Genomic DNA, 18,994 nt, shown 5'->3' on the forward strand with positions numbered 1-18,994 from the left:
GACCATCGTCCGACTTCTATCGATCATAGGGGAGATAATTACTGCGCGTTAAATAGATGCAAATTACGTAACTATCGCCCATTTTGTTGGTTAGCGGCTTTATTTTAAATTTCAAATTCCCGTAACGTAAACTTGAGTTATTCGGCGAATTAAATTTAGTTTCGAGCGTAAGTAACGAGTTAGTTCGGAGGCAAATGTCTCTCTCTCCCACACTTTTTTCCTTTTGGTAGGAAAATAAGGATTGGCCTAAAATTCAAAACACGTGCTCGGATGACGGGAAAACATCTGGTCTCGAAACTACGCGTGATTTCTTGCGGTATGTTATACCGTCCTTCCCACGCTTTATCAACGTTACAGATGTTGTCGACTCTCCTCCGTTTTCTTCGCACCCCCGAATTGTCGTAAATCGTGTAAGTTGCGTAGACGTGTAGGGAATTTTTTATTTTCTACGAAAATCGATTTACCTTGGCCCTTTATTCCGGTAGGTTTTCGTAATGAAGCGATCGCATTAAGCGCTCGCACCGGTAGCAGGAAATGCCTCGTGCGCTTCGTGCCTCCCGCAGTCTTACCATGTGTGTAAATCTGTCGGTGTGAGGTGTGGCCGGGCATGTGGCAGACCTTCCCACGCCTAGATGCTGTGGGAAATGGTTTTGCACGTGCAACTACTCGATTCCTCCTCGTCCGTGGGCCTACGTTAATTATTAAATTCCGAAATTTTATTTTCCTTTTCAAACTACAATTTACATACGAGAAAAACGGAGAAAAATATCTAAACAGGACATCCTAATCTATTAATTTCTTAGCATCCTCAATTATTTTCATATCCGTACGGGAAATATTTATTTTTTTATCGGGTTATTTCTGAGGAAATAATTTACTCACCATATTATTTTACCTACAAAAATGAAATGAACAACGTAAACACAAACTATTCTCGTACCTTTCCCACCTTTATAGAGGGAATCTGAAGATGGAACGGCCCATCGTCAATTCACTAAAATCCCGAGTGTTCCATTGTAAACACTTGAAAGAATATGAAAATTTACAGCTTTTGTAAGAAAAGTATCGAAGGATTTGGGAATGACCAGAATTTCAGATAGATAAATGGATAATTTTGAAAGAACACGAGAGAAGAAAGGTAAATTGGAAGCGACGTAAAAATGCCAAGAAAGTAAGCATTAATAAACTCGAAGCATGGAATTTGTGTGGAAATAGGATTAAACACACCTTTCTCGATTCGCGCAGCTGCAAATTAACAGTTAATTTACCACAAGGGATAGAAGATTTTTTTCTAAAGTTCGTCTAAGATCGAATCGGGGAAAAAAACAACAAACTAGACCCTACGATCTGGATAGCACGTGTTGTTTATTCAGGTGTCTTCTAAAATCTTCCCACACGTGGCAAGTGTAATATTTTTTGGTGGAGGGAGAATACAGAAAAATAATTGATGCATTTTAAGGGCGGACGATGTTGGAAGTTTATTTTATGATAAAAGAGAGTTCATCAATTGGCCACTAGCTATTGAATGAAGGATGTTAAAACATAAAAGACTGCCTACAGCGAAAATTCATCAAATGAACGACCTTGGAACAAGACATCACGTAATTTCTCGTGTGTTGGCGCCAGTAAGACCGCCCTGTGTAAGCTGATTGGCATCGGTGCCACCTGTAGTTATTTCCTCAAACTTCCGCGTAGTAGGTAGAATAGATAAGGTAGATATTAATATAACTGTCAAATCATAGTGCTTAATCCCACTTAGAATAATCCAACTACGTGTTAGTTTTATCAAGAGCAAAACATTGACCCGCTTCTAATAAACTTTATATCCACTTGTTTTTCTACGTACTCTGCCCCGATTTAACGTTACGTACGGGTGTTAAAAAGCTGTAAAAATAGAATATGTACGAAATACATATTTTTTTCTCACGGAATTACCTACAATTTTCACACAACTGAGTCGTGTGGAACAGATTGCCACGAAGTCGTTTCGACCGAAAGACTGTGTTTTCTTACTGTGTTTCTTCTGGGGCTCCGACGTTTCACTTCCCCGAACGTGGAAAATTCGTGGTCACGAGTGAAACAAATGAGAAGCAATTTTCTAAGTGTAATCTGCGCAGCAAATTATTTCCAGAATGTAGGGATGACTAAGTTCTTATGGCACTGTGTAACGAGGAGTATGGGAAAATATAAATGGAATTTAAGTGTAAAAAAGAAAAAAATGCTGGATTATTGCGAATAAGCCAGACAATTTATCAAGTGTTACTTGTTGATGAGACGTGTTATAGAAATAAAATGAAGGAAGATAACGGAAATATTTCAAGTGTACAATCTGTTAGATGTTACTCTTCAACGAAATGAGATCCACGCACACACGGGACGACGAGTTATTGCCCTGTTTATCGATGGAAGTCGAAGATAACAACAAGAGAAATGGTCAAGTCGTACCTAGCAATTAAATGTTAGTCACACTAATGGTCGAAAAACGAAAACTGCTGCCAGCAATTCACTACCTAAAAATCGAGTTTAGGGAGGGTGGGTCGACTTCTTAGTTTAGTTTGAAGGATCAACGGAATTACACACTTAAACCGTAACACGTGACTGGCGTTAAGACGAGTTCGTCTAACGGTAAAAAGAAAAAAAAAAGTCTGTCTTCGACGATATATACGGGTTTGATTAAGAGACCAAACCTTATATGACAAACGACGAACTTCTGCGAGTTGACCTCGTAGAGGCAAACACAGATAGTAAGAGAGGTCTCGTATTACAACCTCATTCATGTGAAACAGATGGGAAGAGCTTTTCTGTTGGGATCGTGTTCGTTTCTTGCCTCCCTCTATATACAGTATGCATGTATATGTATACACACACACACACACATATATATACGTGTTTGTATGACCTCGATTTACTACTGGAGAAAACAAAGATATAACATTAACGGTTTACTCCTTACGTAAAACACAAGGAAATTGTTTCATTAACAAATTACCTCACGCCAATCCGGTTTTAAAATCGGTTAACAATAGAATTTTACTATAGATTAAACAAACGTTTGAACTCGTCCAAAAGTGGGGAGGGCGATAGAAAACGTTAGTGTTTATTGACGTAGAGCATACGCAAATACCAAAATTAGAACACGCAGTTTTTTTTTCTGGAATTAAAGAAGAACAGGACTTATTACCCAATTCCTTCACGAGGAAAATGGAAGTAAATTAGACGATTCGAAGAAAAACGTGGCGTATCGACAATGCTAATGGGTTAATTGGGATAACGTAAATCTCCATAGAAATCCAATATAGACGAATCGGAGCAGATGCCATCGTGGCTGACGCTAAGTGGCTATTACGATTGACATTAATGGGATAGTCCATCCCTTCAACTTTCCTACCCCGGTCTGACTACGTCCGTTCCCAAGGGTCATAGTCCGGAAGCAGATGTTGTCTCGGTGTTTATTGAACATTGATAGATAAGCCATCCCTAGTAGATGGCGAGGATTTCGAGTAAATACGTTACAACGAAAACAGTCGAACTCCCTCCCCCCACAGAAAATGCCTCGTTTCCTCTTCAATTACAGAAGGGCGGAACAATATATTTGGTGTGTAGATTCAATTGATGTATGATGTATTATTAAATCGAGTAAATTGAAGAGAATATTTAACAATAGAAAAAGAGAATATATATGTATTTTGAGAGAGTTTGATGCTGTAAGAAACTATGCCAAACCAAGACGACGGCTGTAAATTAAGAACAGGAAATGTTACGAAATGAGAAGTAGTGGGAGAGCTAAACGACTTCCTGTCTAGTGGCCTGACACAAGGACGAGTGAAAATATTTTCGATGTGTCAATAAAAGACATCGTAAGATATATATATATAAATTTTTTCTCTTCTTTCCTTCCTTAACATTGATATAGAGTTACAAATCCTAATATAAACTAAGCATATAAAAATTCCTTCTGGTGTTTCTTACACACAAAATGAATACAAATTTTGAAATATTTGCGTTTTCTTTAAAACTGTATTTAAAAGACGACGAAAGAATTAATCGAGAGAAACATTTTTAATTAAAAATACATTATACATTCTAACAATTGATGTAATAAACTTTACATACTCTCCTTTAAAAATTATGTTTAAACTACAAGCTTAACAGCGTTGTTGCAAATTAAATTCCCCCCTTTTCCCCCAACCTTGCACGAGACATAAATTAATGAAGAGTCAGAATATAATTATTTATAAAAGGCTATACACATACATAATTTTCTCTTTGCTAATTTACACAAAAGCTGTGAAAAATCATTGTGGAATCACACGAAATTTTGCCATTATCACAAGTGTTTTTTTGCCATTATTAAACACAGATATTATTCACTTACAAGTTATGCGGTGCATATACAAATCTACAATTTATAGATCAATTACTCCTGTTTATGCCGTTGTTTGCAACAAAATCACTTACAAAATACTTTTTAAAATTATTAATTAATAATAAACACTAATTTAAAATAATACTACATTAGATACATAGAAATCAGAAGGAGGAAAAAAGGTATATTTACATTTTTTCCTTAATTTCAACAATATAATACACAAGTTAATTTTTCAACAGAAAATGAAACTGTTGTTCTCGATACAGATTTTATTTTTACATAAAACATTTTGTCCTGGGATAAATTTTATGACAGACTACTAAATAAATGAATTTATGCATGCACGTTAGCGAGTCTGTATATACAATGTACGACCACAGACGACGATACCGGTTCGAGGCGCCTCGAACGTACATATATATTGGAATTTCCAAATAAATTGTGCCGTATCCGATAAAATTTTGCAATACGCTCACCACGTCACGCTCGGAATTTTTTTATTTAGTAGTTAGTAAAAGAAAAACAATCTCTCTCTGTGAATGGGGTTGAGCAATCGCCACTCTCTTTTGGCGTGAATGTACTGAAGACAAGCACGGGCACAGATTAAAACTCCTAAATGGATAAAAATCGTTCTGTTAAGTCTCTACGTCATATTCAACTTCATATAGTATAATAAAGTACTCACCAAAAGCCATAATGATCCACCATAACCATTCATTTTCTGTTGTAATTAAATCTGTAGAATGCTGCAATTAAAAAATACAACACATTCAGAATACTTTAATAATTTATTCAATTATATTTCTTAAAAATCATCCATTGAAACCAAGGTTGCAACATCCGGCGGAAGATCTCGGTCTCTGATCGAAACCAAAGACAAAATTGCACCACAGTTAGGTACATACTAACATAAACGACTTAAATTCAAGAAAAGCTCAATTCAATTGCCAATTATCTAAATCAAGTTTCTGCAACAAAATCCTATAGGTCACATTAAATTTATTATGATATTATATACCAAAACATTAAAAGCAAAGATGATTTGTATTGACACACATTATTTACAACAAATAGAAGCACCTTTTATGCTATCTCTAAACAAAGTTCTGGATAAAGTTTCTCTTAACTGCATAATTTTTGCAACATTTTATGGTAGAATCAAAAGAAAATGTTTGTACATTATGTTTGTTTACATAAAATCAATATCTCAGATCTTTGGATTGAAAGACCACTGATATACCATACATAATCACATCTTAAGTCAATTCTAATAATAATTTAATTGCTTCTATCTTGAAAATAAATGTAAATAAAGCAATCATTTCATTTATTAACTGTGTAATAAAACAGTATAAAAAAGTCAATATTAAAGAACTGTTAGAAGGTATGCAACCCAACAATATGCAGAGATTCAAAAGTCTTTATAAACAGAGAGCTCGCCAAATTAAGCAGTTGCTTGTAAGCCAAAGAATATCGGCATTATATAACCGAAAATGTAAAAATACTATGTTAACGTGTCTGACGTTATGCGTACACGTGTTGTAGATGTCTTTGGATGGTTCGTTTTCTGTACAGAGACTTTAAAAATCATCCTGTATATAAAAATAACACAAACTCAAGAAAGTTTTCATCATATTATAAAATTATATTTAAAGCATAATTTATATAAATAAGATACTAAATTACATTGTGATATCATTTTTAAGATAGCATAAAACCCACAAATGTCAATTAAGAATGCATTTTATCCATTACGGAAACAAATCTTAAACAATTATGACAATAAAATTTAAATTGTCAAATGTTCAATTAAAAAAATTAAGCAAAATACATTTACATTCGAGACAGTACACACAAAACTAAAATTTCCCAACGGTTTATTTATTAATCAATGTTCCGAGTCTTAATCACAAATCAAAAACAACGCTCCATTCCATTTTATTTATTAAAAATTCCTATAATTTTTTAATTTTATACAAACAGTTTCAAAAGAACAGGGTTCGGGTAGAAAATTTACATCCGATTAAATCTCGCCTTTCACGGGAAAGGCATAACTTAAAGACAAAGCAACGGTTTCTCCGACATTTGGCCTTTATACCTGCGGAAAATTTGCAACTCGTCTCGCAGTACTTACACAAAAAGATTAGTCTTCAAATGTGTCTCGATATATAATATGCCTAATTCTTAGACATTACATTAGAATAGAGTCCACACAATCTTTGACAGCCAATAATATACTGCTCGAGATAAAAACATTCAAAATTTTCAATAATCGGTAAAAATTGGTTGTCCGAAAAACAATTTGACGTAAATTTTCTTAAGAATTCAAATTTTAATGTAAAACAATGTGTAACAAATTAAACATTGTTATGTTATGTAACATTATTAACTTTGCAATCATATTTAACAACTGAACGATGGTCCATACTATGGTAATTACATAGTGTAATATTTCTTCTTCAAACATATACCGTTATTTAACGATTTGTGTTTATAATCCTCAAATGCACGGAAACACTTACATTAAAATAAATTTATAGCGTTCTCATTATTCTTTAGAATATATTCAGTAAAAAATTATTAAGAAATATCATTGGGAATTAAATGGAATAATAACAATAATAATAAAGGATTACTTTAAAACAATGAATAATTTCATATAACTTATGCACAAAAATATTTATTTTGGAAAATAATACTGGTTGTAGCAAACATTGTTTTTTTTTTTTTTTAAATTGAGATTTTCCAATATTAAAAAAAAAAAAAACAGACAAAAATTATGACTTCATCAATTTATATCCAACTTATTTCCATGTAGTCCATGGACTGACCGTAATTTTCAAAAAAGTGATACAAAGTAGACATTACACTTATTTAAATTCATTCTCTTTGGATTGTAAGACATTTTTTGGACAATTCAAGCCCTCACAAAGCTTAAAAGTTTAGTGCACAGAAAATCATTCAATTTTAAATTGAAAAGAAAAAATTTACAACTTAATATGAATTGAAAATTAAGTTTGCCATTGTTCAACTTTCCACTCATTGTTCAATAACTAACGTAACACTGTTATTATCTGATATCATTCGAAGAAACAACTAACAAATTGAGATTAAAAAAAATTGCACTAAGTTCTCCTGTATCTTTTACAGATTTTTAAAAAAGAGCATGTTGTTTTTACTTATTTCTGATTACTGTTTCGAGTAATCACTGTCTTTAGCCTGTTAATTGTAAGGAGAACCAAAAATGTATTTCAACAATTTCATTTGTCATTCAATTTTCTGCACAGAAAACTGCTAGCGTACACTACAATTTTAATTTGTGTAAGTGGTTTTTAAATAAATAACTACAAACTTTTTAAAACCACACTAGCAACATAAAAGCAATTATAAGATTAATATATGGCAAATTTTTTTCTAAACTGAAAAATACTGTAAATGCAAACAACCTCTATTGTGTTTCCTTAGAAGAAAACAGGGACTTGCCCTATATTGCAAACAAAATACAATAAAAAATACAATGGTACGTATGCCAATTCTCCAAAATATACAGGTTGATTTTGTTAATGAAGACCAAGCGTGAAATTAATGCTCATCTGTTATCTATCCGGTAACCTGTACAAAACTTCTGCTTGCAAGAAATACTTTATAATTGGAAGTTATAAAACAAATTGTAAAAAATCTCTTTATAACATTTTTGGAACAGCAAGGTTCTCGATTTATGTGTAATCTGATAAATTTCTACATTAATAAGCATTTTATAATTAAGTTTTCCCAGTATAGGCAATGGTTTATATTCGGCCAGAATTCAGTTTTTGCTAACAAAAAAACATTGAAAAGCTATACAATTAGCACGATTGAAGGAAAAGAATCTAATGGAGGCAATTACCAATTATCTAAATATGTGAGTAACACTAAATGTCATTTCAGCCTTGAAAAAATATAAATCAACTAGAAATTTATCCATTTAACAAATTTCTGTACTTTAAAAATCTGAACATTAAAATGAACTGTATGTGTACATATATTTATATACATATACATAGGTGTATAAGCTTAAATCCGCTGTTTTTTAGTCAGAAAAACACACGTTCTTTTCTTAGAAAGCAAAAACAAATTTATTCAAAGTACTTTCCCTCACTAGTGACACATTTGTTCCATCTCTCGGGCAATGTGTGGATACCATGCCAAAAAAATTTCTTCTCTTTCGAGGCAAACCACTCATCAAGCCATTTTCGGACGTCTTCGTAAGAATCGAAGTGCCGCTCAGCAAGCGCGTGGCCCATCGATGAAAAGAGGTGATAGTCGGAAGGGGCCAGGTCTGGTGAATAAGCGGGATGGGGTAGCACCTCCCAGTTGAGTGTCTCCAAGTAGTTTCGGACCAATGTTGACACATGCGATGGTGCATTGTCGTGGAGGAAAATCAGCTTGTCGTGTCTTTGCTGATAATCCGGCCTTTTTTCACGCAGAGCACAGTGCAATTTGATCAGTTGTTGGTGGTAGCGGTGAGCATTGACAGTTTCACCAGGTTTCAACAGCTCATAGTAGACAATACCCTGCTGATCCCACCAAACGCACAGCATTGTCTTCCGTCCAAAGCGATTTGGTCTTGGGAAAGATGTTGATGGTTTGCCTGGATCAACCCACGATTTCTTGCGTTTAGGATTCTCAAAATATATCCATTTCTCATCGCCAGTTACAATCCGATGCAGAAACGACTTTCTTTTTTGTCTGGCGAGCAAGATTTCGCATGTGTTTTGGCGTCGCTCCATCTGCCTATCGTTCAATTCATGCGGCACCCATTTTCCGATCTTCTGAATCTTTCCCATGGCACGTAGACGCATGGAAATGGCTGGTTGAGTAACACCCAATTGCTCGGCAAGCATTTTTTGCGATTGGGTATCGTCCTCATCCAAAAGAGCCTGCAGTTGATGGTCCTCAACCTTCCTGGGCCGATTTTCACGCTTCTTGTCGCTCAGGTAAAAATTTCCATCTTTGAACTGACGAAACCAATCTCTGCACGTGGTTTCCGATAAAGCTCTGTCTCCATAAGCCTCCACAAGCATTCAATGTGCTTCGGCAGCTGATTTCTTCAAATTAAAGCAGAAAAGCAAAGCTTGCCGCATATGCTCTTTTTCTGGCACAAAAGTAGACATGATTACAAAAAAAAAATATATGTTGTTGTATGAAATATCTGATGATGTGCACTGATTAATGTTGACAGATGTCAAAATCACCAAAAAAACAATATGGCGTCGTCATGGTAACTTAATACGCTCGCTTACGCCATCTATTAGCATACAGCGGATTTAAGCTTATACACCTGGTATGTAATAATGACCAAATTACAGTTCTCTTACTCGTTAGAACCTTACTGACTGTTGATGAAGCGTCATCAACAGTCGTGAAACATTTAAAGGGTACAACATTGAGTTAGTACTGAAACCAACATTGCACAATATGAAAACTGGTTGCAACACAAATGCAGCTGTCTATGTGTATCAGCAGAATATTTGTGCACAATTTTCAAACATTTTCTGAGTATTTTTATTATTAAATTTTTAGATACAAGAAAGGATTCATAGTATGTGGTCAATTGTTAGAATCAAAGAAATGTGGTAAAACACTTCAATTTCATTCTTTTACTAAATTATAATAGACAATTTTGATAAAAATAGAATTGCAGAATGTTATTTCTACTTTGATAGTTAAAGAAGAAAAAGAGAAACAACTCCAAATTCTTTAAAAATAATAATAAAAAAAATCATTAAAATACAAAAGTGCTTGAGAAAAATTGTTATATTTTTCAAAAGAAATCATCAGTTATTTCAGAATACATATCTCATTCCTCCTCCTTCAGCCTTATTAACCCCACTTTCTCTAGGACCATAGTTCCCCCCAATCTGTCTCCATTTTATAGAAATATGCCTATGTCTAGATTATATGGAGGGTTGGTGCTCCAACCTTCTATATAATCTAGATTTGAAACTGGTCAAGCTCTGGGAAGTTATATAGTAATACCCAGATATGTTTTAATGAAGTATAGTCAAGAACCTCCCTGCCTGACGGGAATGGTGTTCTCAATGAAAGCTAGCTACTGCCTTAGAACAGTGGTCTCCAAAGTGTGGTATGTGTACCCCAGCGGGCATGCCAAGTTTCCCTTCAAAATTTTGTCTTGTTTGCAGTATGTGTATTCTTACAGTCATCCTCCTGAAGAAGTAGGCTCACGATGACTTGCGTTCGTACACGGAAAAAATTCAAATTGCGGGTAATGGGAAATTTAACAGGAATTATGTATTATAGTGAAAATTTAGCAAATTTTATTATATTATAGGGGGTACAACTTATAATTATTTTTGTCTTAGGGGGTAAGCAATCAAAAAAGTTTGGAGATCACTGTCTTAGAACATTATTTCATAATGCTAAGGCGACCAATTGTCATCCTTAGGGAGGACAGTCCTTTTGTAAGGTCTGTCCTCCCTCGAAAACTGTCCTCCTTTTCTATATTTGAAGACTAATCTGTAAATCTCCATATTTGATCTATGCCGAGCCTATCCGTTGCATGCAATGTGTTTGTATTTGACATGACAATTCATCAAGACTCAGTACAGTGCAGCGAGACGCAATTATGAGATGCATGCGCTTGCACGGAAGACCTCGAGAGAGCGTGCCACGTGCAAGCGGCTTTGTTTACTTCTTACTGAAACACGACACAGCACATATGCATGCAGTAGAGATATTTATAGTGTATTATTGTTGCAATGAATAAAATGTTTCTTTTATTTATGATATTTTTTCTTTTAATTTATTTGTGTCTTCCTTTTCATTGTAAAAAAGTTGGTCACCTTAATAATGCTACATTTCAAATTTACATTCATAATAATGCTTTCTAATTCTCTTTACTATGAAACTAGCTAAAAATAGTATATACCCAACCTTTTGTATTAGCAATACACTGAATTTAGTAAGATTCCTACAACACACCATAATTTTTAAGTATTAATTAACAACTTATAGCTCAATAAGTATATAATGAAATAAGCAACAATCGCCTGAAAAATCGGGCTAAAATTTGGCTAATTAAATGATTATTATAAAGCAATTTGTCATACATTATTTAATAAATTATTAAAAATTGTAATTATTAATTCAATCAAGAGATGGTGCCTAACACCTNGTGCATTGTCGTGGAGGAAAATCAGCTTGTCGTGTCTTTGCTGATAATCCGGCCTTTTTTCACACAGAGCACAGTGCAATTTGGTCAGTTGTTGGTGGTAGCGGTGAGCATTGACAGTTTCACCAGGTTTCAACAGCTCATAGTAGACAATACCCTGCCGATCCCATCAAACGCACAGCATGTCTTCCGTCCAAAGCGATTTGGTCTTGGGAAAGATGTTGATGGTTTGCCTGGATCAACCCATGATTTCTTGCGTTTAGGATTCTCAAAATATATCCATTTCTCATCGCCAGTTACAATCCGATGCAGAAACGACTTTCTTTTTTGTCTGGCGAGCAAGATTTCGCATGTGTTTTGGCGTTGCTCCATCTGCTTATCATTCAATTCATGCGGCACCCATTTTCCAATCTTCTGAATCTTTCCCATGGCACATAGACACGTGGAAATGGCTGGTTGAGTGACATCCAATTGCTCGGCAAGCATTTTTTGCAATTGGGTATCGTCCTCATCCAAAAGAGCCTGCAGTTGATGGTCCTCAACCTTCCTGGGCCGATTTTCACGCTTCTTGTTGCTCAGGTAAAAATTTCCATCTTTGAACTGACGAAACCAATCTCTGCACATGGTTTCCAATAAAGCTCTGTCTCCATAAGCCTCCACAAGCATTCAATGTGCTTCGGCAGCTGATTTCTTCAAATTAAAGCAGAAAAGCAAAGCTTGCCGCATATGCTCTTTTTCTGGCACAAAAGTAGACATGATTACAAAAAAAAAATATATGTTGTTGTATGAAATATCTGATGATGTGCACTGATTAATGTTGACAGATGTCAAAATCACCAAAAAAACAATATGGCGTCGTCATGGTAACTTAATACGCTCGCTTACGCCATCTATTAGCATACAGCGGATTTAAGCTTATACACCTGGTATGTAATAATGACCAAATTACAGTTCTCTTACTCGTTAGAACCTTACTGACTGTTGATGAAGCGTCATCAACAGTCGTGAAACATTTAAAGGGTACAACATTGAGTTAGTACTGAAACCAACATTGCACAATATGAAAACTGGTTGCAACACAAATGCAGCTGTCTATGTGTATCAGCAGAATATTTGTGCACAATTTTCAAACATTTTCTGAGTATTTTTATTATTAAATTTTTAGATACAAGAAAGGATTCATAGTATGTGGTCAATTGTTAGAATCAAAGAAATGTGGTAAAACACTTCAATTTCATTCTTTTACTAAATTATAATAGACAATTTTGATAAAAATAGAATTGCAGAATGTTATTTCTACTTTGATAGTTAAAGAAGAAAAAGAGAAACAACTCCAAATTCTTTAAAAATAATAATAAAAAAAATCATTAAAATAAAAAAGGCNTTTTTTAATTAATTTATTACTGAATTAAAAATATATAAATGATAAAAACACACTAAATTGGTATTATTTACGATTATCATTCACACGGTTCATAGCCCAGAATTGTCGTAGTTCTAGAGGGTGTAGAGAAAGGCCCTTATGTAAGGAACTGAAATTCAAGACATCTTGTAATTGAAATCTAAGTGTAGAGATTATGATTAGGAAAAAGTTATATATATGTTTCACACAGACTTAACAGGAATATGCCTAAAATAACTGCAGAACTGACTTTATTTTGTAAAGCATACTGTAATGATAGTGGATGATTACTTATTGTTCTAAGTATAATCATACTAGCATGTATAGAGATGCTAATTCAATATATTGTTTTCCTTTATACTTTTAAAATATTCATCATAAACTGTAATTTAGAAGATTTTAACAAAACTATAAAATTATAAATTCATACTTTCAAATAATGTATTTGACAAAACTGATAAACATTAACACCACGAAATGAGAAGTATATTACCCATTTACCAATGAGTAAAACTGTGATATTTATAACTATATAAGTTGTGTTATACCAAAACACAGTGTCTATAATGAAGCTGATTCATATTGTGGTTATATTGCAGCAACATTGCTCACGCGAATCATTATTACATTGAAATTATATCATTGATTTTTGGAAAATGCCATTATTTGATGTCATCACTTCCAATATAAAATGAGAGGGGGAAAAAAATCAAATAATTTTACTATGACAAGTGTCTTTAATTAATAGATTTATTCTAGATATAAAAAATAGCTTCACCTTCATTTCAGTGTGTTATAAACATATTTATTATACAGATCTAAGTATACAAAATTCAAATGCAACAAATAAAAATATTTTGTAGTCAGAAAGAGCAAATGCTTAATTTGCTTAAATAGAATTAGTAGAATGAATTGTACCTTTTCCAATTTCATATTAAGGAAGAGATCATTAGAGAAGAATAAGAAAACTTTTCTGACTCCAGACCAAATTGATGATGATAAACACAGTTTTTGTTTCCAGTGCATAAATGAAAGGAAATAGTAGATTTATGGAATATCTCAAAATGTATAAAAGACTGAACTGTAATGAAGAGCATGCACTACTTTATTTAAAGTTCAACAATTGTTATTTCCACTTATGACACTTTTCTTTTTTAACTAAAAGGATCCAAAGTACCTTCAGTAATTTACACAATACTTTCTAACATCTTCAAAACTCCAAATTTATGACAAAATACAAAACTATTTTTGGAAAGAATGACATGCACAAATGAATCTTAAAAATTTCTTAGTAATATAAAGTCATTACAGGCTGATTCAATTACCACAATTTACAACATACCACAAAGTATATATACAACAGCAATTCTATCATCATTAGTAATAACAAATTTTAATTGTTTAGCAATATTGTGTTTTATTTTAAATAAAAAAAATATTTTAAAATCACCATCCATTTTATATTAGAGACTTACATTTTTCTTATTTTTAATAATCTTTAGCTCTAATTAAATTCTTTGTGTATATGGGTCAATTTATAATGACACTATCAGTAAGCTTCTTGAAAACTATACACTTTTTTATATATTTTTAAAACTCTTTCCCCGCTTTAGCTTTATAGAATATGTATAGGTATATTTCTTATAGAAAACAGTATAATTTGTATAAATACAAAAATTTCTTAAATTTTATATTACTTTCGAACAAACTGTTCATAGTTAGGAATGTAGTTTATGTTCAAAAAAGTATTAAAATGGGAGTTCTCAACCTTTGGTATGTCGCCGCATTATCTAATATCAAGTACTTTGATTTTGCTCTGAATCCATTATATTAGGGTTGCCAAGTATCTGGAGATAAAGTCTGTCACAAAATTAGATCTTCCTGAAAAGTACAGGTAACCCCCGGTTGATTTTCAAAAATTTTGATAATACAGAAGCTACACTTACCAAGATAAAAATTCACAATTTTATAAACATACTATAAAAATAAAGACTGTTTGAATCAATGTGTAAAGAGCTAGTAGCAGTCTTTAAGCTGGTAAGCCACAATGTTTGTAGTTGGATGCTACATACACATATATGCATGCAACTTTTGTGAGCTGGGCATGTTGATGCTGCAAATTTTGCAACAATTGGCATTTTAGTCAACTCCTCCCTTTGGTAAAAAAAATGAAGTTTTAAAAAACAGCTTATTCATAATTCTAGAATGTATTTAATATTTCTGCAACAGAACTGAGGCACTCTCGCAACACATGCATGTCATGGCATACTGGTTGGGAAACATTGATATGTACCATAGAATAAGAGAATTATTCTATTGTCTTTGTTTATGACTTATTTCAAAAAGTTAAAAAAAATGTTTCTTTTATAAGAAAACAGCCACAAAACCCCAAATAACCAGCAGAGAAATGTTACATAATGCTAACATTTTTGCCCATGTTGAATGGATATCAGGCTAAATGACCTTGCAGCTGCTAAAACAATGGGTTATTGTTGTACACATGTGAAGAGGGAAGGTGATGTAAGAGAGAGAGGGAGGAAGAAGAGATTAGTAAGTTTAAGGTTCGACTATGCAGACGCGAATTTAGTAGCAAGCAAGAGGTTGCAAGCGATATAGTTCTCACAAAGGAAAACCATGCGTAAGTGAGAAGCGAGAAATATTGCCGGCGAGAGTGAATTTCTGGTTCTCGCACATATCTGACAGGGTTTGATATTTATCGTGTCTCACCTCTTCTCGCCACGTATTCTTGCTCACGGGAAAAATTCTCTCGCTCGCATCTGCATAGTCGCACCCTTACAGTTCATAGAATGACTTCCATGCCAGGGGAAAGAATCAACATTGCGAAAGTTAATGGCAGTATTTTTACAAGCAGCCTTGTAAATTTCAATCTGCTCTAAATGTTTGAGAAGTTGTTTCTGATGGAGCCATGCTAGTTAACGTTTTGACAAACATCTTGGCGAATTTGTCTATGCTGGGATTGACAAACCTTTTTCAGTCCGTGTGCCATATAATAAGTTTATTTATTTTTTAAAATGTTTATGCATGTTGAAGCTTTAGACTTCAAAGAATGATACTCAATGAAATGAAATGAACAAGCCTTAATTAGAATAAATGTACAGGAACTGACTGAAGAAAGGATGATTGGGTGATAAATCAAAATGATGATTGAAAGAGATGGGTGATAAACCAAAATCATACGATGCTTTACATGCCATAGATTTGCCACTCCTGGTCTAAGCAATATTATGACTTCTAATTAAATTTCGATAATAGTATGCAACAAATTTAATAAATAATCAGCATATAAACTTTAAACCTTCAGATACAATAGTATCATCTTGAGTAGATGTAAAAAAAATTATGCTATAATGCCAGAAGGACAATGAAGCAAAATTTTTTAATTAATTTATTACTGAATTAAAAATATATAAATGATAAAAACACACTAAATTGGTATTATTTACGATTATCATTCACACGGTTCATAGCCCAGAATTGTCGTAGTTCTAGAGGGTGTAGAGAAAGGCCCTTATGTAAGGAACTGAAATTCAAGACATCTTGTAATTGAAATCTAAGTGTAGAGATNGTCAATAAAAGACATCGTAAGATATATATATATATATAAGATACTGCAAATTATATATGCAATATCTTATTAAAATGTACGAGCAATTACATTATACTTGTTAAGGTAGCTGTTTTTACTTGCTTCTGTGTTGTTTATTCCTCCTCCCCATCAACACCTGTAAAGGATGGAGTAAGTGCTTTCATTTCTTCTTCTCCTCTGTCTATTCCTATTTGGTTTTTGGAATGTTACGTTTAGCTAGGAAAAAGAACTTTCATTTCAGATGAAGAAAGAACGAACTTAAGAACTTGTGGATTGCATTACTCCTTAACTCATAACCAACTAATTTGCATAGTAATAAAGCAGCACCATCCAAGAGATAGTTTAACGTACTTTACATGTCGTAAAGTATGGATGCCACAAAAAAAAAAAAAAATTATCAAGGGTGTACCATTGTTAAAAAAAGATTAAAAAACAGGAATAAGTAATGACCAAAATTGAGTAAAAAGAATCCTTTCTCATTATTAAGAGTTGAATTTTTTCTTATTTTCACATTCCAGTTATTATTGTAATTAATCTTTGCATTTTTTTTGTTGTTTGAATATCATAATCACAGTTATTTAGCCCTCTTCAGGTGTTTATTCCAGCATAGTCAATGGGTTGTCAGTGATCTTCGACATACTTAATTCTCCCTAATGATTGTTGTGCCCCAGAACAAAACCAAGTCTGACAAGTTATTGATCCCCGGACTTCTAATAGAAACCTAGGGTTCCTTTTATTTGTGACCTTATATACTGATGTGTCTCGTGAAAATAGATTCACATTCCAATCACCACACACGCTACTGTCAGTGATTGCTCAGCTGTATATGTGGAGCTGTATGTTATTGTGGCGTGTTTTGTTTGTATTACTATTTTTCAATCCATCTATTTAGAGTGAGTATATAAATTAAGCTATTTAAATTTTTAAAACAAAAACTCATTGATGACGAGTCATATAAAGATTAACTGAATATTGCTGTAGTAGAATGATCAGTTGCCAGCAGGCAAAAATGTATTTATAGTTTACAGCTTTGCTATAGTTCACAATATATTGTATGATTTCATACACATTAAAGATGATATTATTAAACTACCTCTATGTGTAAGTTATGTGCCAAAGTTTTAAGCAAACAATGCAATGAAACTGGAAGAGTTGCCCTGCCATTTTGAGTCCACCAAATAAAGATTTTAATAGGACAATTGACTTTTTTAAACTTAAAGAATCTGACATCATCAAGAAAATAACATGAGTGACATCAAGAAAGTAATGAAAACATTTTCCAGATATGATAAGGCTAGTCTAAAAGTTTATCTTATATCTTCAAAGATAACTTAGGCAAAAATAAAGATAACTTAGGCAAAAATACCTTTTACAATAGACAAAATTTAATTTTGAGATGTATCCTTGACACAACTTAAAAAAATACAGTGGGTGATTGGTTAACGAACAGTTCAGACTACAACAAATTGGATAAGGAACACCTCACAGAACAAACACAACAAGAAGTGACGTAAAATAATGAATAACGATTGGTCTTCAGACAACAATTTGAAACTTTTCAGAGCACAGGAGATGTCGACATTGATTCTCAACCCGGTATATACTGATTGGATAGTATTCCTCTGAACTTTGAAACTCTCCCTTATAATTCCAGCCTTTTATTTTTCTGACAGAAAGAATTTTTTTATAGTACTCGCAACATGATTGGGCAAGCACTAATTAAGTTTTGAGTTGGTTTTTATTTTCAAAAGGTAAGAGTATAATAGGAAATGTAGAGAGGTAGAGAGTGGGCAGATATCTGATGTTGCTGGGCAGTATGACTTGAACACAGTAGGCCGCAGTTCAATCTATACAGTATACAGTAGGCCACAGTTCAATCTTATCTAACAAGGGGACCTTACGGTCTTGGAAATTCAGTTTGGGATGAGACTTGGCAGGTTCGTAGTATACCTCAAGGGTGTCCACCCAGAAGAATTGTAAAGCACACTAGCCAGAAGATTCCAAGAAAAAAGGCTCTAAAATTTTAAGCGCAGCTTATATACCAATCGATTCTACCTTATGGTAGTACAGCGAAGTGGCTCAGTCCGTAGCGTACTCGCCTGCAACGTGGTGCGACCTAGGTTCGATCCTACCTTCTGCAAACTTTTTTTTTTTTTTTTTTGGTTTAAAAATTATAACAATTTTTAAATGAAGTTAATGACGTAAAAATATTATCAATTAAATCATAAATACTTTTATTTTATTTATGAAATGACTGTTACAGCAGATTAAAATGTGAATTAAAGATAACATTTTATTTTTCAAAAGTTGAATAATTTCAAATGCATTTTTAATGGAGGTAAATTAAAACTTTAATTACCACTATAACAAATTTTCAGGTAGGGTTCTATTTACATAAAAATTTTTACAATATTGTCTTTATTAGTCAATTTTTTATTTTACATA

At 33.2% G+C, this 18,994-nt stretch overlaps 1 protein-coding gene across 2 annotated transcripts in view; it reads right to left on the bottom strand.

Annotated features, from left to right (window-relative positions):
* Positions 1–4,868: 4,868 nt before the first annotated feature.
* Positions 4,869–18,994, bottom strand: part of LOC111620900 (NEDD4 family-interacting protein 2-like) — a 92,466-nt gene continuing 78,340 nt past the window's right edge. For both annotated transcript variants that reach the window (XM_023362923.1, XM_023362922.1), the window contains exons 6-7: positions 5,055–5,115; positions 4,869–4,981 (exon numbers count right to left, since the gene is read on the bottom strand). In XM_023362923.1, coding sequence (XP_023218691.1) covers positions 4,878–4,981; positions 5,055–5,115 — 165 coding nt within the window. In that variant the 3' untranslated portion in view covers positions 4,869–4,877. The remainder of the gene's footprint in view (positions 4,982–5,054; positions 5,116–18,994) is intronic.

This window comes from Centruroides sculpturatus, unplaced genomic scaffold, assembly GCF_000671375.1.
Source record: "Centruroides sculpturatus isolate CEXI.00-Female unplaced genomic scaffold, Cexi_2.0 scaffold17, whole genome shotgun sequence".
Taxonomy (NCBI): domain Eukaryota; kingdom Metazoa; phylum Arthropoda; class Arachnida; order Scorpiones; family Buthidae; genus Centruroides; species Centruroides sculpturatus.